General features: G+C 37.4%; 2 protein-coding genes across 5 annotated transcripts; one reads left to right on the top strand and one right to left on the bottom strand.

The window, feature by feature from the left end:
- Positions 1–1,877: 1,877 nt before the first annotated feature.
- Positions 1,878–3,526, top strand: LOC149009097 (protein SENSITIVE TO PROTON RHIZOTOXICITY 1-like). The gene has a single exon (XM_089163602.1). It carries the CDS (start codon positions 2,018–2,020, stop codon positions 3,149–3,151), a length of 1,134 nt encoding a protein of 377 aa, XP_089019728.1. The 5' UTR covers positions 1,878–2,017; the 3' UTR covers positions 3,152–3,526.
- A 2,810-nt stretch (positions 3,527–6,336) lies between these two features.
- Positions 6,337–21,410, bottom strand: LOC149009096 (LRR receptor kinase SERK2-like). 4 transcript variants are annotated; one of them, XM_089160364.1, is made up of 14 exons: positions 21,191–21,410; positions 20,601–20,800; positions 20,200–20,413; positions 19,654–19,790; positions 16,097–16,229; positions 15,868–15,939; positions 14,862–15,005; positions 14,683–14,754; positions 13,603–13,668; positions 13,403–13,473; positions 13,127–13,270; positions 9,396–9,737; positions 7,276–7,670; positions 6,337–6,725 (listed from the first exon to the last, which is right to left on the bottom strand). In XM_089160364.1, the coding sequence occupies exons 4-14, from the start codon at positions 19,718–19,720 to the stop codon at positions 6,408–6,410; spliced, it is 1,824 nt and encodes a 607-aa protein (XP_089016490.1). In that variant the 5' UTR covers positions 19,721–19,790; positions 20,200–20,413; positions 20,601–20,800; positions 21,191–21,410; the 3' UTR covers positions 6,337–6,407. The 4 variants fall into 4 exon arrangements, with proteins under 4 accessions (XP_089016490.1, XP_089016492.1, XP_089016491.1 ...); XM_089160366.1 differs by having other exon boundaries at positions 20,601–20,744; XM_089160365.1 differs by lacking the exon at positions 21,191–21,410 and adding an exon at positions 20,855–21,156 and having other exon boundaries at positions 20,601–20,744.
- Between the last annotated feature and the right edge of the window lie 1,346 nt (positions 21,411–22,756).

The following is a 22,756-nucleotide window of genomic DNA, read 5'->3' as shown; positions in this document are numbered from 1 at the left end:
GGAATCAGGATAAGAAATTCCTTCATCTTCTAGAGTTTTATAGTGTTTCTTCTTATCTAATGTTAGAATTCTAGATTATCTATTAATGTTCGTCAATATAGAAAGCAAAGAGATGTCATCGAAGTATTGCCCAGTCGGTAATGACTAATACCTCTTAGTGAAGAGATCACTGATTTGAAACTTCATGTGATACATGTAATGGTACTTCCTAATGTTTTATGTGGTGTATGAATGATTTGCAATCTGCCAGAGAATTAGCTACCTACATTGCTTCATTTCTTGTGAGTATTGCCGGAGTCATATAGGTTGGGAAGAGTTGGAAAGAGTTAGAAAGCCATGAAATATCTTGAATAACAATTTGGGTTTTTCAAACGACCCCAGTAGAGTGGCATTGTAACCCAAGATCCTTTGCACACGTTGTGTTTGATGAATTATCATTGCTTTAGCAACTATAGAACCCTATGACCCACACCCCTTGGCGAAGCGGAAGAACGCGCTACCCAAATTATCTCTACTAATACGACTACAAAATGCTTGATTCATGATTAGGATAACAACCAAGCTTTAGATTTTAAAACCTAGGAGAATAAAACGCAGTTAGAGTAATTTATTATTTTTCTTTCCTTTATTTTATTTTATTTTCTCAAAAAAAATTATAAATTGAACATTATTTTTATTTTTGTCAATTTTGTATAATAGAAGACTTTATCTCTTTTTTTATTTTTTGTCTTTCTAAACAAATATCCCTTATTAGGATAAGGAAAGCAGCTGGGATTTTCTAAATACAAATCAAAACGTAAAAATGTAAAATGGCCAGCTTGGATTTAAATTAAAAAAAAAAAAAAAAAAAAAAAAAAAAAAAAACTCATCAGAAGCCACGTGAGGTGGTACCGGACTGCCAGGTACCAGGTGGTACCATAATGAAGTAAAAACATTGACCTTCAAGCACCAGACGTCTTGGGTCAAATATTTGACATTTCATAGTTTGAAGAGCCACTAGAAACCACAATTGAAGCCAACTTTTGTTACGTCTCACGTATGGGTTGTCCGTTGTCGTATCGTATCAGCTCTCCGTATCATGAATGTGCTTTATCTCATATCATATGTTAGGCTCAATGATACATAAAGCAAGACATCACACTTTCATCACGTATGAACCGGATTGATTTTTATTTTTTTTGTAATGAAGTTCAATTTATTGAAGTGACTGAGCCAATGTTACAGAATTACATAAATTCTACAACCAAAGAGTGGATAAAGACCATTGAATCATAGTCGGAATTGACAAAGCCCTCCTTGCTAGGTGGTTTGCAACATAGTTAACCGACTTAGGAATATGAAAAAAGGAATAATCCTCCAAAGTGGATCTAAGATGTAAGATATAAGATACAATGGACCTAATTTCATAAACCGGATTGACTTCATTGTAAGATTAAAGGAAGATCTTCCAAAGGAGATAACTTGTCAACTTGCATATCCAAAGGTCCAAACACCACTCTTCTATTTGACATAGGATCCACGATGTTATCTCTGCAGGTCCATCTTCTTGATCTCATTCTTCTCGTCTGGCTTGGTCTACTATCTGGTTGAACTGACAATTGGTCTAATGACACAACACTAACTAATTAAAGGACTCGAAACGTACGATTCGGGTACCTTAATCTACTATCTTGTAATTGAAAAAGATAAAAGTGAAACATATATGATTGGTAATGCATGTAGTCCATCAATTATGTATGAAAATGGATATTTATATTTTTTTTATCCAAGAAAAAAAAAATTTAGGATCTAATGACCCGCAGAGTATATTCCATCAAAATAATGTTTATAAATAGACTCCAACTCATCAAAAGAAGCGGTTGAGCCGAGACGTTACGTCTTGCTCTGTTTCTTCTTCTCATTTTGTCTGATAAGTGATGCTGCATGCACTACTGTCATCGTCTATTAAATATGATATAACAAGTATAAGACGAAGAAAATAATCGTACAAATTCACAAAGCCACACGCCTCGCCTCCATGGATTCTCGTTCTTCTTTTCCATTTTCTGCTATGATCTCTGCTGAGACTGAGGCAGCGAGTAAAGATCCTCATCTTACTTTGCTAAACCTCTCCATGCTTCAACGAAGGGTGGATTCTCTTCAACAATTTCTCAGTCAAAATGTTCAAAGAAACACGGTGATTGGCAGAGATGAGATGGATTTGGTTTCCAACGAAATGTTATCTGTGATTCAACAAGCTATTCTCAGCGGAATTTCTCTGCTCGATTGTTACCAGCAAGAATCCCCAATTTTACCAGAAACCGCGAAGACGCCTCAGCCTGCGAATCAGGTTCTAAAAACAACTCTTGCTGCTTCTCCTTCTTCGATAAATAAGGAAAAAAGAGTGAAGGAAGAGATTGACGATGGCGATTACGATATTGTTGAACTGGATGCAGTGGAATTGCTGGCCGTGAGAGTTCATCGCTGTGAGATCTGCGGGAAAGGATTCAAGCGAGATGCTAATCTTAGGATGCATAAGCGTGCGCATGGGAACCAGTATAAGACCTTAGAAGCTCTGACGAGACCGGACGGAAATGAGCGATCAGGTTATCTGAAAAGGAAAGCACGATTCTCCTGTCCTTTTAATGGATGTAGTCGCAACAAATTGCACGGATCGTTCAAACCGTTGAAATCGGCTATTTGTTTGAAGAATCATTTCAAGAGAAGCCATTGTCCGAAGCTGTTCTCTTGCAATCGCTGCAACAAAAAGAGTTTCTCTGTGGTAGCTGATCTCAAGAGCCACCAGAAGCACTGCGGGAAGTTAAAGTGGCGATGCTCGTGTGGTTGGAGCTTTCCTAGGAAGGACAAATTGTTCGGTCATATGGCACTCTTCGAAGGTCACATGCCTGCTTTCCTTTCAGAAGATCGAGATTCAGATCAATCGAAAGGAGCCGCGGCAAAGAAGGAAGATGATGACGACGAAGAGGACGAAGAAGAGATTGAAGAGTTAAAACCAAACCCTAATTATTCAAAAGACGATCCGATGCTAATAGATGAAATGCTTCAACTCGAAAGCTTCGGTGGAACTATTGGACGACCGCAATGTTTAAGTTCAAGCACTCCTAGTTCCATGGGTGATCCGTTTCAAGATATATGGTGGTCAGGTCCATGAAGAAGATTGATTAATTTGTACTTGTTTGTATGCTTTGATCTGTAAAGTGTAAACCAGAGAGACCTCTTTCAGTTCTTCGAGATTTCGGGCTTCTACTGAGTAAGTAATTAGTAATTACATACTGTTGATACGAAGAGCCTTTAGTTTCTTGATTACATACCTTAATTAGGGTTTCTAAGTTTCTGTAAATTCGTAGATTTTGATCGAAATTCAGTTTCGTTACAGCTGTTTGCTGCATTGATTGGAAATATTAGCGGTGTTAGAATCAATCTGATTAAACTTTTGATTAGGTGGAAAGAAAAAGAAGGATGGTGGGTTAGATTAGAGTGCAGTGCAGACTCCTAAAATAGAATAAAGTAAAATAAGTAAAAGCAGAGTGAGGCGCGTGGTGTCCACGCTTATCGTGAGATTTTGTGGGACCCGCGCTGATGTGGGCAGGGAATGCTCACGCATCAATTTGGCTTTATAAAGAAGCCAAGACCGTTTCAACCTCTACCTAGACAAAGTGGCGTGCAGCATGGCGCTTTTGTAAAACAGGAAATGGATGTGAATATGGATCGGGTCTGTCCGAATAAAGTCGGATTCCAGTTTCAGGTCGGTTCATTTTTGGGTTGATCGGTTTTTCTGGTTCAGTCCTATTTTTCGGTTTTGGTTTCTATCCTTCTATTAGACCCTAAACTGAACCAAATCGCAAAGGTTTTAGGTTGGGCTCGACCAAATTGGTCCGACCAGTTTGGAATTTCTCTGAAGTTGTGTTTCCCGTATTTAAAATTCTTGACCTGCATTATTAGAGATGCACATCAAGCCCTGATGATTGGTTCTTTGCTTTTTATCTCGGTTGTTATCAAATTAAAGCCCAAAATCAAAGATTGAGCAGGTTAAAAGTTGGTTTAGGGTTTGGCCAACTACTTTATGGAAGCATGCCATGCAAAGAAGAGCATTTACTTGCGAGAAAGATTATTATTTGACAAGCCTTTGAAAACTTGATTTATGAATGTAGATATTTTGTAATTATTGGTATTAAGAAGAAACCCATAGAGAAGAAAGTGTGTCTAAAGGAGATAGACACGAGCATCTCATCATGCTTGGATCATTTTTTCGATTGTTCTCATATTTATAAATGTTTGTCCCTCCTTTTTCATATATATTTTTTTTCATATTCAGAAGAAAGAAAAAAAAAAATTCAAAGAATGAAAAATCCACATTGTTGAAAAATTCCATGTGTTATATATTTTTCAGCCATTAAATGTTATTTTTTTTTTATTTCTCTGAAGACTTTGAAGGCTTTTTGGTATCATATGATCAATTGTTTCTCTACTGGAAGCTTTGGTGTGAACAAAAGCTGGCTCCAAAGCTGGCTGATGGATAAATATGAGGATGCATGATTCATGCAATGTACTGTGGAGGTAGCTCTGGTGCATGGCTTCTCAGTAACCTTGTATTTGACCAGGTCAGCAAGTTTTACCTTATCAATAAATAGATAATTTATGTAATAATATTCTTAGATTCTTCCCTTAATCAGGTTAAAATATAACGAGGTAAAGTGAAAAATGAAGTAAAAGGATGATTTGCAAAGGGTTGTTTAAAGTTGAAACGAAATCAAGATGATGTAATGATTGTCGTAACAACAAAAACAATATCAGAATGATGTAAAGATTTAATTTGTGTTCTTATGTCCTAGTTTAAATTCAATTTTTTTTTCTTTTTCTTTTCTGTTATTATTGAAATTTGGGTGTCTATATATATATATATGAAAAATAGTCGATCTTTAGGGTTTAGGGAAAACATCTTCCTTATTACATAGGCACCCAAATTTCATTCATTTTCTCAAAAGAGAAAAGGAATAGAATGGGTCAATAGAGTGACGTCAGCACTCTTCAAAGCTCTCAAACGTCAGCAGCTTCTGGAACCCAGACGCCATTTTTTATTTTTAAGGTTTCAATCCTCACGGTTTTCATAAGAAATATCTGTTTGTGAAGTACTTTGAAGTTTGCCAAATACGTTATCAAAACTTTTCAACTACCCGTTTCAATCTATGACGGTCTTGGCGGGAAATTCACAAGTTTAAAAATAGCAAATGTGACAGAAGTGTGAGCTTAGTAAAGCTACATTGGTATCACGGATATAGAGCAATTGCTTTTTATAAAGTTAGCATAAGAGAAACACATGACCCGTGAAATTCATGGCCAATTCTTTAATACTATATAGATTAAGAGCACACAGATTTACTCCATGGAATCAAGATTTTTTTGGAAGAAAGTGTTGCAGATCTACCCAGAACAAGAAAACATGTCAATCGAAGCTCTAGCAATGGCAGGTGCCGACTACATCGAATGCAGTATCAGTACTGACAAGTTGGAGCACTGGAACCTGGAGCTACCGCCGCCGTATCCCCAGGTTGAGAAAGAAGTAAAGTTGGTTGAAAAGAGAGATGATGATCAGTCATCAATCATGCTAGATAAGCAGAAGATGATGAAGGCCAAGTTACAGGCGTGGGCCAAAAATGTTGCTTCTACAATTGTTCTCAAATCTTGATTTTACAACTTCCAAAAGTGTGTTTGAAGTTGGGCATAATATTGTACCCAAGAAGGGAGATGTTTAATGCCAAAGGTTTAAAAATTTCTCAAATACTAGTGAGTTCTCTAGAATGTCAAGCTTCAACGAACACTCTTTCCTTTCAGAAAAATATATTTGACAAAACGTGTAAGAAGTTTCCACAGCTAAGAAGGCTTTATCATACAAAATTAGCTCTAATTAATTAATGCATTTTCCATCTTCTTTGACAAGAACCTTCCCATGACCATGTGAGTCTCATCAGTCCATGAGAATGCCTGGGTCAACGGCTCAAAAGTGGTGATCTCTTCTCTTTTCCATACATCGATTAAGAAAAAGAAGAAATTTCAAGAGACTTCAATATCTGTTTGGGGTTTTCAGATTAAAAAAAAAACGCCAGTGAGATGCATGATGCATCCAGGAAGAGCACCGGCAACACAATTCTGAACACGGTATCCAAATATATCAGGCTATAATCACCCAATAGAAAAAAAATACATCAGGCAGCGTTTCTGAGATACAATTCAAAGGACAAACCACAAAGCTATACAATTCAACCTCAGCATAATTAACCACAAAAATACATCTACAGTTAAACAAGCAGAGGAACGTTTGTTTAGGGTTTCTTTGGGGGGGGGGGGGGGGGGGTTTAGGGGTATGGGATGTGGGGTATGAAGGAGAATCAGATCCTTTTTTTTTTTTGTTATCTTCCACCAGATAATTCAATGGCATCCTGGTTATATATAGAGTCCTCCTGAGGCCAGTCAAATCTTCTCTGTATCCTGTCAAACTCTTGTCTACGAGTAACCTCAACTTGCTGCCATTCTTCCCATCTCTCAGCTAAGCCTTCCCCTTCCAGCATCCTCACCACCTCTGACATTGTCGGACGTTCCTCAGGTGAGGATTGAGTGCAAAGCAAAGCAACTTTAATCATCATCTCTACCTCTTGGCCGTCATAGTTCCTGATTAGGTTGCGGTCTACAATGGAATCAAGTCGTTTCTCCCTTTCCAGCTTCTTAACCTTCACCAGCAGAAAACACATAACTAAGCAATCAGAGAAGAAATGAATTATATACAGCTGTAACGAAAGGAATTCAAACACATACGAGGACAAATGAACATCAAGGGTCTTTCCCATATGAACATCAAGGGTCTTTCCCATGAGAGAACAAGTCGTAAGAAAACTAATATGCTGAATCATGAAGTTGTGGGAACAACTGATTGGAAAACTCCAGTAGAACTGAATGCTTACAGAAGTGACAAGAAGCCACAAAAAAACCATTAGGGCATTAGGGAGGCTGGGTGCATGTAAATATCCATAAAATGTTTTTATCTGAATGAATGCCTTGACAAAAGGAAACAAACAGTGAAACTCTCATCCACAAAGAAAAAAGAGTATCATTGTTTTTGCCTGGTTTTCCCCTGCTAAAACATGAAATTGAGGACCAAAATTCTGTCTTGCAATAACAATAGATACACCTAGTCATACCATGCTCCCAACCATAGCTGGGGAAATTATATGCGAATAAAACAACATAAAGAAGTTTCACATCAGGATCAACTTTACTCACATGGTCAAGCAATAAGACGTCGTCTTCTTCTTCTAATCGTGAAAAGTCAATTGCCCGCTGTCCTGTTACAAGTTCTAGAAGCATAATCCCATAGCCAAAAACATCAGTCCTCTCAGATGACTTCCCGGTAGATAAATATTCAGGTGCAATGTGGCCCATGGTCCCGCGAACTTGAGTTGTCACATTAGTCTTTCTTACATCCACCAATTTTGCCAGGCCAAAGTCACCAACCACGGCTTCAAAATCTTCATCCAGTAATACATTGGCAGCCTTGACATCACGATGAATAATCTTGGGATTGCAGTGTTCATGGAGGTACTCTAACCCACGAGCTGTGCCCAAAGCCACTCTCTTTCTTGTGGGCCAATCTAACACAGGCTCCCCAGGCTTAAGCTCTGCATTAGTTTCAGCTATGTCAATACTACTAGAAATAAGTAAATACAATTCAGACCCACTGAGAAATTATTCAAGTTTTTTTTTTGGTTGGAGAAATTATTAAAGCAACTCATCAAGAATTCTCTGATAATGAACCACACAAATAAAATAAACAAACAGTGTTCCTGTATTACCCTTAGAAATGGAGCAGCAAAAATAATTCAAAATTTGAAATGCACTCAGTGGTGTTCATATTTCGAACCTCTTCAACCTTTCACTGTGTGGATAATCAGAGGGAAGATATTTCCTTTATCATGACCATGATTCACTCATAAAACTAACTCAACTCCTCAGTAAACAGAAAACCAAGGCGGGCACAGACAGCTCAAATGAAATCTGAGACCAGATGGCCAAATCTATTGAAAACCTGTTAAGATATCAATAAGACCAGCTGGCAATGTTGTATATAGCCATATCAGGTTTATTTCTATTTTATGCAGATGTGAGCAATTATATGCCGACATTACCAACACTACACAAGACCCTTCTTCCACAAAGTTCAAGAGCTTCAAACTGTCTTGCATCTTGCCTTTGCACACAAATTGCAATGGCAGCAAGCAAACATCAGAATATGTCTGATCGGCATGTTGACAACAGATGTGGCCGAAAACATTGTCTGGTTTCGAATAACAAGCAAGCCAAAGACATGGAGCATGTAGCCGTACACATCTATGTAATTTGAGTAAAACATGGAATATTCGGCAATCAAGGATGGATAGTTTCATCAAATAGTAAATAAGCATATTTAGGACAAAGTCCAAGTTCTCAGAATCTATTCATCCCTTAAGTTTTGGTTGACATACTTTGCTATCTAATTAGTCAATGACCTATTGGATAAAGAAAAACAGTGGCGACCCATAACTTCCAACAACCAAGCTTCAAGAAGGGGCGCATTCTCTCGTCCAGATTAATATGTTACTCATAATTTGCTACTGAGGAAGCGCCATAAAACATACTTAAGAGAGGTGTACATACTAAAATAGATAAAACTCATACAATTTCATAGAGGTTGACTACATTAGCACCTCAAACCCTTTCCATGCTATTATAGTTGTTGCCTTGTCGAACTTCTATTTAGGTTTGGTTAGTATTGCTTGCTCCCATAAAAATTTGAAACGCTTGTCTACTAAATGGTTGGCTCCCCAGCTCAGACCTTAGGCCACAGCATTATAGCCTAAGAATATACACAGGTTTGTTGATAAAAGAAAGAATTGAACTAGGTCAATCATTACCTGGTTGGTCGGGAGACTGCACTAAAGATTATAAGAAGTCAACATTTGGGTGCTCTTGACCAATAGTTGCCTTTTCGGGAAATTGATTTTGCCCCATGCAAATATTTTTTATATTTTCTGTTCTCAACTTGCTCCATCAATGAGAATCTATTTACAAGATCTACTAAAGAAATATAAAGCGCCAAAATGATTCATTTTGACAAGATGGAAGCAAGAAACGTGTAATGAAGGCCAAGCCAAGCTTAGCCTTGACCCTTCACATAAGCTATGGATAGACCTGGACCTTCTCCGTTTATATCAGCTAACACAGACATCCACTCGGCCAAATAAAAAAAAATATTGCAGAAACAGTTCAATTACCAGAGCAGAATGTTCAAGCAATAGGCAAGGAGTCCCAACATTAGTTCAGCTATAAAAAAGGAGAAGGTTTATGCAACTAAAAAGAGCCTATACCTCGTAAACAATAGGCAACACTTAGGTTCTGCATAAACGGATAGACTAAAAGCCGCTCTGATGGAGTTGTACAGAATCCAATAAGCCTTAAAAGATTCCTATGAACAGCTACACTTATCATCTCAACTTCACGTAAAAAAGCTGCCTCTCCCCCTGGACTTTCATAGTCAGTCAGCCGCTTCACGGCTATCTTTGTATTATCGGCAAGCACTCCTTTATATACTTTTCCAAAGCCTCCTTGACCAAGGACATTTTTCTCACTGAAGTTGTCGGTAGCCAGTTGAAGTTCTCTCCATGCAAACCTTTTCAATTGACCAAATGCAATTCTTCGGTCATCTTCTCCTGAGCATCCAACCACATTGAAGCCATAATCAGCACTTCTCATAAAATTCTTATATTAATAGAAAATATTATATGCTTCAAGGATTGTTTTGTTAACCTTACAGCACTAGCATTATACAGATTATTTGGCAGCTGATTGATTGAAAATGAAAAGTTCAGTATATTAACAATGATTCTGTGAACCATCTGTAGTTAAACAGATCTGCAAATGATCCCTTGGCCCTCTATCAATAACTCCAAGCTCCAACAATGTACATTTTACTAGCTTGGTTCTCCTTTTCTTCAGTTGTGAAACAAATGCTTCAATCATGACAACATAATAAAAGTTCACATAAAATCTCAAGAAATGTATGGACATCCTTAGCATACATGCAAAATACAGTTTGAAGCATTTAACACTATGATAAATAATATGCAAAATATGCTATTACAAAGGAGAACAAAGAACACCAGACAAGCGCATGTCTATGAAGGATGACGTTTCTCACATGTATAAATCATACTACTATTATAAAAGCATTAACTCAAGGGACACGGCTACATTCCGTTTTCTTAAATACCCTTATTTGTTCACACAATTAGATATAATAAATGACGCCCAAAATTGTAATTTTCATTGTTAGATATAGTAAAAAATTGTTTGCATTCCAAAACTGTAATCCCATTATTGACTCTTTTATTGGAAAGATGCAACAAACGACACCCAAAATTCCTTAATGGTAATTTTCATTGTTAGATATAGTAATGATTGTTTGCATTCCCAAATTCAAAATCCCATTATTGACTCTTTTATTGGAAAGACGCAATAAACAATGCCCAAAAATTCCTTTATACTCTGAAAGATATATTCATATTCATATTCAAAATTCATTTCTTTGTACTCTGTATATCGAAACCTTGTGGATGCAAAAAATCCCCGCTGGGAGACTCACCCACCACAGCCCCAGGTCGAACACTGGATTAGTCAGGGCAAAGCCTTGGAAACCGAGGTTGGCAAACCCAAAAAAAAAAAAAAAAAAAAAAAAAAAAAAAGATATATTCATATTCATATTCCATTCCCAATCGTATTTGATAATTCCTCATTCATGGGGTTTGTACTAGTCTTTTCTATTTGGAAAATTTATTAATAAAGAAAGATAGATATATTTTTGATATAGTAATAATAAAGTAGTTTCCATCCCCAAAACTGAAATCTCATTATTGGCTCTTTTTTTGGAAAGACGCAATAAACAATGGCCAAACTAATGAACACTAATGACCCTTTGAAATCTATATTATTCAGTAAATTCACCGCATAAAATATTCCTTTGAAAAAATAAAATACATCCATAACCAAATCTTCCAATTTGCTTATTTAATTGTTCCCTATTCTCTTTAAAGAATCTTTAATATTCAAATTCCTTATCAGATATTCTTTAAATCACGATTTACAAGTTAGGTATTCAATTCCTTATTTTTCTCATGTTCATCTTGAAAAACTCTTCAATTTTGGATAATTGTTTCACCAATTCTTCAATAACGATTGAGATCCAATAAGCTTAAGAAAGCTCTTCTTCTTCTTCACCATGGAAGGCAACTACCTAGCGCCAGAATACTCTCCTAGCTATTTGACATTCATTATTCTACCTCTTGTTCCAAACCCAACATTGAATACTGATTTTGTAAGGTTGTTAACTCTGCAACTTCTCTATCTTTTTTCTTTGTCTATGGAATCATGTTATCTCCTTACCTTCAACCATCAATCACTTAATTATTTGCATTTTTTTTTCTCTGTTAGGTTGATTTCAAAAATCAAAGGAGATGGACGAAGTTAGTGAAAAATTGGCGAAGTAATCGACCAAATTTACATTCCCATCTTAATCTACTTTTTTCTCACAATTTTCCACACATCCTCAACCTATTAGTTTCCCTTCAATTTTATCCTTTAAGTTTACATTTTACCTATCTGCATTCCCATCTTAGTCAGTCGTTTATCTCTCTTGTAGGTAGATTACTTTCTTTAATTATTTATTAATGTGATATTTGTACTCTGTAGATATATTCATATTCATGCACTCCTATTTTGGGTGGCTAATGTTGGTTGTTTTTTGTTCCCTGAATCAAGGGAAATGGCTGAAGCCAAAGCAATTTCAAGAAGCAGCAAGCCAGATGTGCCCGAGCATTTTATCCATAAGAACTGCTTTCAAGTATTCACCCAGAAAGCAGCCTTGCACTCTCGATATATCAAACCAAAAATGGAGGATCCCCCAATGCTCCAAGGTTTAGACCTAGTGTCATTTGAGACATTTTTGCATGTTAAAGAGGCTGATCAGGCTATTGCAATATATGCCCTTGAACAAATATTAGGAAAGATAAAGAATGATGGATTTGTATTCATGTAGAGTTCTATTTCTTGTTACCCAAATATGGGTATTAATGTAATAATGCACTTTCCACTTAATTTTAAATAGAGGGCTTGTGATCACATTGATCACTAAGCCATTCCACCACAATCGACTTTCTCAACAATTGCATCTACTCAGCATGATACACTTTGGTGAACAGACCCGTTCCTTTTTTTTTTCTTTTCTTTTTTGTGGAAATATATTGGATTAATTGGAAGGTTAGAAGGAAGATCACCTTGGAAAAATAAAGAAATAGGGAAAAATATAATTTCAAATTAATATAATTAATTTTAAAGAAGCGAAAAATATCTCGTGCATGCGCACATGAATTTTTACTAGTGTGAAAAAAGATGTCAATTTCAGTGTTTGGATGATTTAGGGTTCAATGAGCACATCATTGGAAAAACAAAAACTAATGTGATGCAATCATTCAAGTTGTATTTCCCAAATCTAAAAACCAGCATTTTAGCAAAATATTCAAAGTTTAAACAAAAATCACAAACATTCTTGCACAAATGAGATTTGATCCTTGATTGCAAGTTGTTTAATACCCAAGTAAAGAAAAAAGAAAAGAAAAGGAAGATAAGAACACCTTATATGAGCTCCCAGTAAGTGTTTCACAGTTATGTGTCCTTTTATGCAGTTCATAAAATGTCAATAGCATGTCAATCATATTGAGTCATGTGTTGACCAAATATAGTAAACACATTGTTCAAAGGTATCATTCTCTACCTTAAAGATAAGACACAAAGAGGTTCTAATCAGTGGCTACAGACAGATAATTGGAACATTAGACATATGTACACCAAAACCATGTAAGAAAATATAATTAGTCATACTATCATGTATATATATATATATATATATATATACACACACACACACACACATAAGGCTGTTATAAGAAAGACCATTAACATGGATTAATGTCTGGAGCAAAACATTGATTATATCAGCAGATTTTAGCCAGAAAGATTGGCTCATTAAACTGAAATAAAGACGAACCTGAAACATCAACAAAGACCTCACGTCTGTAGCCCTTTTGCCTACTCTTCCACACAAGAAATAGCAAGCCACCGAGGAGGAGGAGACCTATCACTGCTCCAACAATTCCAAATGTAATCCCAAGCTTTGACTTATTATTAGCACCTACAAAGCAAGACAAATATGTAAGAACCGAATTAAATCTACCAAGGCTCAAATGAGGAGTAATAAGGCATTCACATGTGAAACACAAATTCCAAAAATCAATTATTTATCTAAACTAACTAACCTCATTACCTGTACTAGCACTGTTAGATTGACAAAGATGTGTGAAATTTCCACCACAATTCAAGTAGTTTCCTGTAAAACTAGTAAATAAATTAAACCAATTGTTAATATGCACGAAGACAAAAGAAAAGGGAAGTAAGTATGTAATATGATACAAGTGACATTTTATCATGAATGATGAGTAATCTCATAAAAGACATTGTTCATACTTGTATGTTTGAACTAGAAACAATTGCTCGGGGATCTGCCCGCTAAGATCATTGGAATCCAGCTGCCTGTCAATAAATTTCCATTGCATAACGTCAAACACTTAATAAAGATGTCCAACAAACGATTAAAAACACATGTTCCAAAGGCTCCTTTAGCACAGAATATTCCTCATTTCATGCAATAAGATGCAGTTTAGACTTGGAGTTGTGGATTTTCTTACCTGGTTCATTAAGTAGATAAAACCTTTTGGGCCAAAGCTAAGTTAACATTAGTTTTACTTGGATATTTTAGTTGGCTGCTGCTAGTAGGAATTTCCAAGTTTTACATTTGTGAGGCAAAGGGAACCAACAGTTTAAGAAAATTTCTGCTCTCTTCATAGAATTTAGTCTATAAATATAGACATATGGAAGATTGGTTATAGTTTTTTATTGTGAAGAATGGGTCTTCACCAATGGGTACAATGACAACCTTTGTGAGGATAATGGGCAACCTCTGATTCTGCTCATGGTCGGCAGATTTCTTCCTTGCTCTTATTCTACTTTATCAAAAAGATTCATTTCAGTTTTATCTTGCAAATTGTTACTGCTGTTGGAATAGGAAGGAAGACCTGCAAACCAACAATACCAGTTCAGTTTGGGTTCTGTAACATCATGACTGGAAGTAGCTTGATATGGGTTACTGTAGTTGTCTAAAGGTTGAAGGAGGAGGTTCTCCTTGTATGTTCCTTTCTACTTTTTTTTTTTTTTTTTGGGGGGGGTGGGGGTGAATAAAGAATTATATTAGACAGCAAAAAAGACATACAAAGAGAATACGTATTTCAGAAAGGCCCTCCCATCTAGAATTAATTACCTTCCATTCCAGACTCTGTTTTACCTTTCCAAAAGTTCCTGCACTACCCTAAAATTTACAGAATTGCAATGTTGTATTCAGTAGAGATTTTATTAGTTTGGGATGAACCCTAACTGGCCTAATTAGGGTTTGAAACCCTAGGTTGCATAATAAGTGTCTCCTCTACTCAACTTATCAATCCAACAGTCCTTATATAAAGAAAAAAGGAAAGCAGAAGAAAGATTACATACAGGCTTATCAGTTTTGGGAGACCAGAGACTGATTCAGGGATACTTCCACTGAGATTGTTTCCACTCAAAATCCTGCAACATATCCAGCGTGTAACAATTTTACAGCAGATATACCTCCAACAGAAATTAAATGGTTCACCAAAAACTTCATCAAAAGCAACGCAGAAACTGCTACTTACAAGAACTGAAGCTTCTTAAGGTTGCCTAGTGTTGATGGTATCTGTCCAGTCAAACGGTTATCTTCCAAATCCAAGCTTGTCAAGCTGGTCAAATTTCCAAATTCCTCTGGAATCCCACCAGTAATGCCATTACCTTGCAATGACCTGCATGATTAATTAATTGGATAAGCATAAGCTAAAGAATACAAACATAGAGAGAGAGAGAGAGCTCCACCATAGATACTTAATTGAGATTGGACTTTGGAATGAAAAAATGCAATGTGTTGGTGAAATTTAAACCAAAAGGGCTAAGGAAAAAAATTATAGAAATTACAAAATGTAACAGTGAACTAAATTTCAGTATCTCAAACATTTTGGTCCAGTAGTAATGGCCTATCAAAATGAAATTTAATACCATACTGAGTTGAGACATCAAAAGCTCAAGATCACTCTTCTAGGATTGGGTAAGGCTGAGGCCTTGGGTATGCAGAACTTATCTAAAAATATAGCCAAACATAGAAAATCTTTACATCCATGCACGTGAATTATAAACACTTTCTTAAGTGTCAAACCTACCCATGCAGGAGACATGGACAGACACGTGGGATGGAAGTGAGAGAGAACACATCACCCATCTCACTAGTCAAGTTTCAACCCCAGATGAGCAGGGATTACCTCCAACACCAGTCTAAAGTTTCGCAATAACACTATAGAACTCGCTGTGTACTATAACAGCATTTTCATAACCATTTGTCACTATCTTACTGGGCCAAGTGGCAAGTAACATGGGTGTCATGTCCTATATCATGACAGCCCACCCCAATCTTCAATATACGTATTCATCCAAACATATGATCTTTTTCCTAAACAAATTGAAATGAGTAGACCAGGACAAGTTTGACCTTAGTAAAGAAAAGTAAAGCTCTGGTGCAGACAAGAAATATTTATGTAGTTGGGTTCAGTCCTAAGATCCTAAACCAAAAGTCAGGATTCATTCTGCTTGGGCCTTGCCTTCCTTGATACTTACAGGGTACTGAGACTCTTCAAAACTCCGATCTTGGGAGACAAGGCTCCAGAAAATCCCATGGATGACAATGTTCTGCGAACAAGTAGAATGGCACAAGACCAAAAAAAATGGTGAATACATAAAATTTAGCACAATGGATGGTAATGTACATAACTGATGAGCAAGAAAGGGGGATGATAAATCAAACTAATCTATTTATTTCATTGAAGAAACATCAACAGGTACTTACACAGAAACGACATTGTTATTAGAGTCACATATGACATGGGACCAAGTGCATGGATTAACTTGATTCGGGTTCCAATCAGGAAGCTGAGAAGTAGACGCATTCAGTGAAGTTTTTAAAGCATTAAGTGCATCTCCTGAAACAAATACAGGATCAATCACTTTGAATCTGACCTACACCCAACAAGCCACGTGAAGGGAGAGAAGCAAGAGAGTACCGAAAGTAATCTTTTCCTTAACATAAGACAGAAAACACATGGGAGGAATATAAACAGAATGCAAACATCAAATACTATTCTTGTAAATATTATTTTACCAATATTACAATGACCATCATTGCTGGCGTCGGTGCCAACATTATTAATTGTAAGTTATTTATTTCATATATATTTGAACTGCTTCAGGGGTTCGTGAATATTTTAACATCAAACTGTACACACAGATAACCTTCTAAGAACTGCAAACAGAAACTTTTCCAGTACTGATACTCAACTCAACTATTCATGGTTCTTATTCTTGAAATATTTTAGATTGATGCAACCAAAACAATTTCATTTTCTTGACCAAAAATCTATACATTGACTATTTCTGTATTTCATAAAGTCAAGTCCAAAATTAAAAGAGAAACCATAACTCACTACTAAATCAAGTCAGCTATAGAGATCTCTTTATTCGTGGCAACTTGTTCACGAATAAAATGATAATCAATATCGATGTGTTTGGTTCGTGCATGAAAGACCGAATTAGCAGCTAGGTAAGTAGCTCCAATATTATCACAGTATAGAGTTGATGCAGAAGTTGCAACCCCAAGTTCAAGCAATAGCTGATGTAACCATATCAACTCAGCGGTAGCACTAACAACCCCTTTGTACTCAGATTCTGTGGAGGAGCAGGCCACTGTGGGTTGTTTCTTGGAACTCTAAGAGATCAAGTTAGGGCCCAAGTAGACGCAGTAGCCACTTGTAGATCGCCGATCAATAGTTAAACCGGCCCAGTCCGCGTCACTAAAGGCAGTGAGAGAAGATTAGTTGTTGGCCGAAATAGAATCCCATGGAATGGGGTTTCTTTTAGATAACGAAGAATTCGCTTAACCGCAACCCAATCATCAATTGTAGAGTGATGCATATATTGACAAACCCTATTGACAGCAAATGCTATATCAGGGCGTGTGAGAGTCAAATATTGAAGAGCACCCATTGTACTTCTATATTGGGATGGATCATCATAGAAGGGAGGTTCCTCATAGGTTGCCTTGGTGATGGAGGTCGAGGTTGCTACAGATTTTGCTTTATGCATATTGGTCCTTCGCAAAAGATCTGAATAATATTTTGACTGGCAAAAATGTAAACCGTGGGATGAGCGAGTGACCTCGACCCCTAAAAAGTAGTTTAAGTCACCGAAATCTTCGATGGCGAATTCCTTGCCAATGGTTGTAATGACATAATTAATCTCGAAATAACTAGATCCAATGAGAACAATGTCGTCCACATATACAAGAAGATAGATTGTTTGATGTGCTAAAGTACGAAAATATAGTGCCGTATCAGATGAGGACTGTGAGAATCCCTGAGTGAGTAAATAACTGCCAAGCCAATAAGACCATGCCCTAGGGGCCTGTTTTAAACCATATAAAGCTTTATGAAGGTGACATACATAAGTAGGTCTCTCTGGATCAATGAAACCCTATGGTTGAACCATGTAAACCTCTTCAGATAATTCACCATTTAAAAATGCATTTTGAACATCCAATTGGCAAAGAGTCCATCGGGCAATTGCTAGCCATAGAATCAAGCGAATGGTAGTAGGTTTGACAACGGCACTAAAAATGTCAAAATAATCAATTCCTTCACGCTGATGAAATCCCTTGGCGACCAAACGAGCCTTGTAACATGAAAAAATGGGTGAAAAGAAACATGTGGGCCCTATGTGTAATGGGGTGAGAGAAGAAAAGGAAGGAAATTTGTGCAAAAGTGTTAAATGTGCGCCCATTTTTTTATTTTTCACACTTTTTCACAAAATCCCACATATTTTGTGGGATTTTGAAAAGGCATAGGGTAGGCAAGTTAGCATGCCACCTCACCAGACAAGCTTCCTTAATTGAAGGAAGCATGTCTCCAACTTTCCCACCCCCATCAACCAAACAAACCACACTTTTGGGATTTAATGGAAAAGTTTGTTTTTTCAAATTTGTTCCCACCCCTTTTTTCCCACCCCACCTTTATTCCAGCAAACAAACACAGCCTAATTCATTGCCTCTCACTGCCATACCCTAATTCCTTTATAGACACGACTACTTCCCTAATCATAGGACCATTTTACCCCTAATACTCCCTAACATGACCTATACATTCATACCCCCAACACATTCCCTTCCAAAATAGCCTCTCTCATAGGCCCTGTCCCTAACCCCTCTCATGACTCTTAACAAGGATCATAACAACATGCCCACTACACTCTCCTCCAACTTCTCTTATTTTAAACCCAATCCTAAACCAACTCTGATTTTCTATTCATATATTACTATTAATAATTTTCTAATGCTAGTACAAATTGGAATAGAAAATAGAAGCTTCAGAAATAAAGGATGCTCACCAGAAGGATCTTGGAAAAATAGCCATGTATCCAAATACCAACTAAACCTATGAGGATTCAGTCTCCTGGCTTCCTCCAAGTATATATTCTAGAGTTGCCACCTGGCACTGGGCCCCCAGTTAACAGATTATGCTATATGGTTTAGCCAGAGTTTGGGTCTTGCAGTTGCATCAATAGACACTGTGGTTCAGTTTTTCATCATGATAACTCAAAAAGTGGAAACAGAGGCATCATTGGTTCCTGGATTTAGTAGCTCAGAGTTTTTTCAAAATGTCAAAATAAAGCAACAGGTCTCCCAGGATACCATCCCAAAATGACTCATGTAACTTAACAATAATATAAATAGAACGACCTACACGCTAAACCAATCTGCTAACAAATAACGTCCATGTACCCTTTACAGCATATGACTGGATGCTTCTACATATTTGGCATAATAAAGCTAGCAGGTTAACAAATAGTAGGGGGAGAAAAAGAAGGTTGCTAGTCCATGATATTAGAATGGGAACCCAGAATTTTCATTTTAAGGCCGTTTAGAGCCCTTTGATCAAGGATGCCTTCAGAAAGAATTAGCAGTTCTCAAGACTTTTGTTTATTCTGCTTATGAATTTTATACGTTCTGGAGCTAATGGCTTTTTTCTATTGTATGGAGTGGTTCAACTGCTTGAATTGATGGACTGAGTCTTTGTGTGTCCATGTTATTGCTCTTTCACGGTTGGAAATCTCATACTCTATACACAAAGAAGAAAAGATCTTCCCATTAACGCAGCTTGGGATGCTCAATCAAAATTGAATAAGGGCATGCCCAGTAACAACATTATGAATCATCAGAGTGTGTCATAAGAAATTGAGCCTACTTCACAAGGGAAATAAAACATTTCAAAAAGAAGTGTGGAATACTAATGTCATGATCATTTCCAGTGTTCAAAAATGCAGTAATATATCCAACAGAACAGGTCTTCTTTGTACCTTGATAATCAGAAGCAACCAAAGAATGCAGAGAAAGCATAATAAGAACGGCACAAATCAACCCCATCTGTAAAGCTATTGCTTCAGATGACTATCTCCAATGATTACTGAAACTCCAGTATACTCCCATGGAAGTCCTAAAAATCCAAAGATAAGGCAGTATCAGATGAGGCATAGCATCTAAAACAATTACCCAGCAGAACACAATCCTCAGATAAAATCCTTCAAATTCAACCGTCAACATAGCTGATATTTACTTTCATGCTGAGTGTGTAAAGTCAATTGCCCCAATTCAAGACATTTATCTTCCAGGTCCATGTATTGACCCAATATTACTCCCCACTATGATCCGTCTAGTTTTTCAAAAAGTAGATAGCACAATCTACCACCACTAAATACTAGGGGCCAAGCATAAAAGGTTAAAGGGTAGCTAGCAGAATGAACTTATTCCTATACTACTGTGACCACCAACTCCACCGAAGAACATCAAGTTACAAAACAACAATAAAGTTCATCTGTTTACAAAACTGGTTCATAAGCACATACCAAATTACACGGGAGTACTGATTCCGTAACATAATGTCAGGCAAAGTAACACCGAACGCACCATTCTCCCACTTCGCAAAAGAAAGAAGAAGAAGAAGACAGATAGACAAAAGGAATCGTTCAAAATATATCGGCTTCAACAATCAGACGGAACTTTTGGTGCCAGCTGATAAATCTGGGGAGGAAACAGTTCAGCCCATCACCATCGTCAACCCTAAAAATGAAAAGCAAAATCCTAAACATATCCAGAATATTCTCTTTGCTGCATAGAACATGCAGAGCATCTAACACGAGCATAACATATAAAATCATACATAAAAAAAAGTCTTGAAAAGACAAATATCAAGCAAAATAAAAGCAGGAATGAAAGGAACGAAATTAGAAAAGAAAAGGAAAGATACCTCGGAAGACAGATCGGAATATTCAAATAAAGATAAGCTTTTCAGTGTAACGAGTTGGATTTCCTCATGGAACTGACATTAATGTGGACCAATCGATCAGAGAGAGTTCACAGTCGTTCATCAGCCGCCAATTTGCTGTGGTCACTGAAAATGCAGAATACCCAAAACCCGTTTAAGCAGAACAGAGGCCCTTTTCTTCTCTGAAGTAAAGAAGAAATTAAATTGATTAGCTCCAACAAGGAAACAATAATTACAGTTTGTTTTTTGGAGTCGTCAGCAGGGGCCAAGTCCAATGGAAGCGAGGTTCCATTGCTGGAGCAAAACTGGAAAAGAAAGAAAAAAAACCACACTACTTTCGCGTTTGTCTCGCGTATCGCATGATTCTCAGATAAATAAAGAACAAACAAATGCAGTAAAGAAACACGCCTGTCCGGATTCTCACGCCACTAGATCAGATTCAAACTCCAACCTTATCAAATTAAGTTTTTTTTTTTTTGGTAATCATCAAATTAAGTATTAAACAAAACAAATAAATGCTCATCGACCTTCCTACCTAATGGGCTATGGCCATTGACCAGAGCTTCTCTTACCTTTTTCATCTATGGCCATGGAAGAAAATGGATTATGGACCCACTGCAATTAACTTCATTTCTAGATCTTCAAACAGCTGTTCGAACTTCGAAGTCGTATTAGGGTTGTATTCCATGAATGTATCCTATTTGTTTGCTGCATAAAATTTGGATGGACCACCCCTTGTTTTTTTCTTGCTTGGGTTACCAATTGGGTGGTGTACTACAGGAGGTGGAAAACAGGAAAAGTGTAGCATTTTCAATGGAACAAAAGTTCATTTTGTTGAGTTGATAAGGAACTTGTTTTCTGCTGATGTGTTACTCGACTTCGTCCTTTTAACTTCTTTACTTTTCTGCAGTGTGTCACTTTTCACTTCTTTTGCTTAAAAAGAGTGAAAATTTAAAATGAGGTGTGGAACCGGGCCCCCGCCCGCCCCCCCCCCCCCGCCCCCCCCCCCCCCCCCCCCCCCCCCCCCCCCCCCCCCCCCCCCCCCCCCCCGCGGCCCCTGGTTTTCCAAATTTAGTGGCCCCCCGGCCTTGAAACTCTCATATTTCATGTTTTTCATCACTTTGTTTACCAAATTATTTCACTTTTTTTATTATCTTTTTCGTTTATTTTCTTCTTAACAAACAAACGTGTTTTAAAAAAAAATATGTTGTTACTTGTTGGAATTTAAATCCTCTCCACTCAAACGGGCTATCTCCTCTCCGACCCCACCCCCCACAACACTCATAGTTAGGCTGATACTAGGGCTGCAATAGGGTCGGGCTTTTGCAATTCCAATTCCAGCCATATATATTCTAATTTAGGAACATTCTTGCCCTAATTCTAATTTAAGGGTAAGAATTATTTGTCTCTAATCCTAAGACCAGCAGGACCAAGCCAAGTTCATTATTGCGCTGATTGGCTAGGGACACGGTCAATTGGCAATGTCCCTAACATTGATTGGCCTTGTCCCTAATGATTGATACTATACCTGGTCCTATCTCTGGCCCTGTCCTTAGACCTAGCCTTAACCCTGATTGATCCTAAATTTGACCTTGTCTATGGCCCTAGCCCTGATTGACCATATTATTGACCCTAACCTTGATTGGTCCTATCTTTGTTCATATTCGTAATTCATTGAAATCAAGTACCATGGACAAAATTAGAGTCAGGATTAGAGCTAGAATTAGGACCAAAATCAATGTCAAGGTCAGGGCCAAAATCAGAACTAGGTTCAAGGTAAAAAATCAGGAGCAGGTCGGGACAAGTCTAACAGGCCAAAAAGTAATCCAAAGCCCACCTTTGGCCCTAGTTAAGGCTATAATATTTTGGCCCTAACCCACCATCAGGGCAAATCTTGAGCCCAATCCTATTCGGACTCAGAACATGCTTAGGGCGGGTCAAAGTTGTCAGGTCAAAACTTGCACCCATAGATGATAAAAGCTTTTTCGTGTACCATTAATGTAGACCATCTCTACTCAACTACTCGTCCTCCAATCCCCCACCCTTCCACATGAGCTTGCACTTGTATCGACCCTTGAATTGTGAAAGTGGCAAGATGGGGGCCAGTCCATCTGGTTGGAGAAGATCTTGACTCGTAT

Source organism: Hakea prostrata, chromosome 7, assembly GCF_041222555.1.
Source record: "Hakea prostrata isolate BN-2017 chromosome 7, UWA_Hpros_2, whole genome shotgun sequence".
Lineage (NCBI taxonomy): Eukaryota > Viridiplantae > Streptophyta > Magnoliopsida > Proteales > Proteaceae > Hakea > Hakea prostrata.
This window is presented reverse-complemented; position numbering and strand designations above follow the sequence as displayed.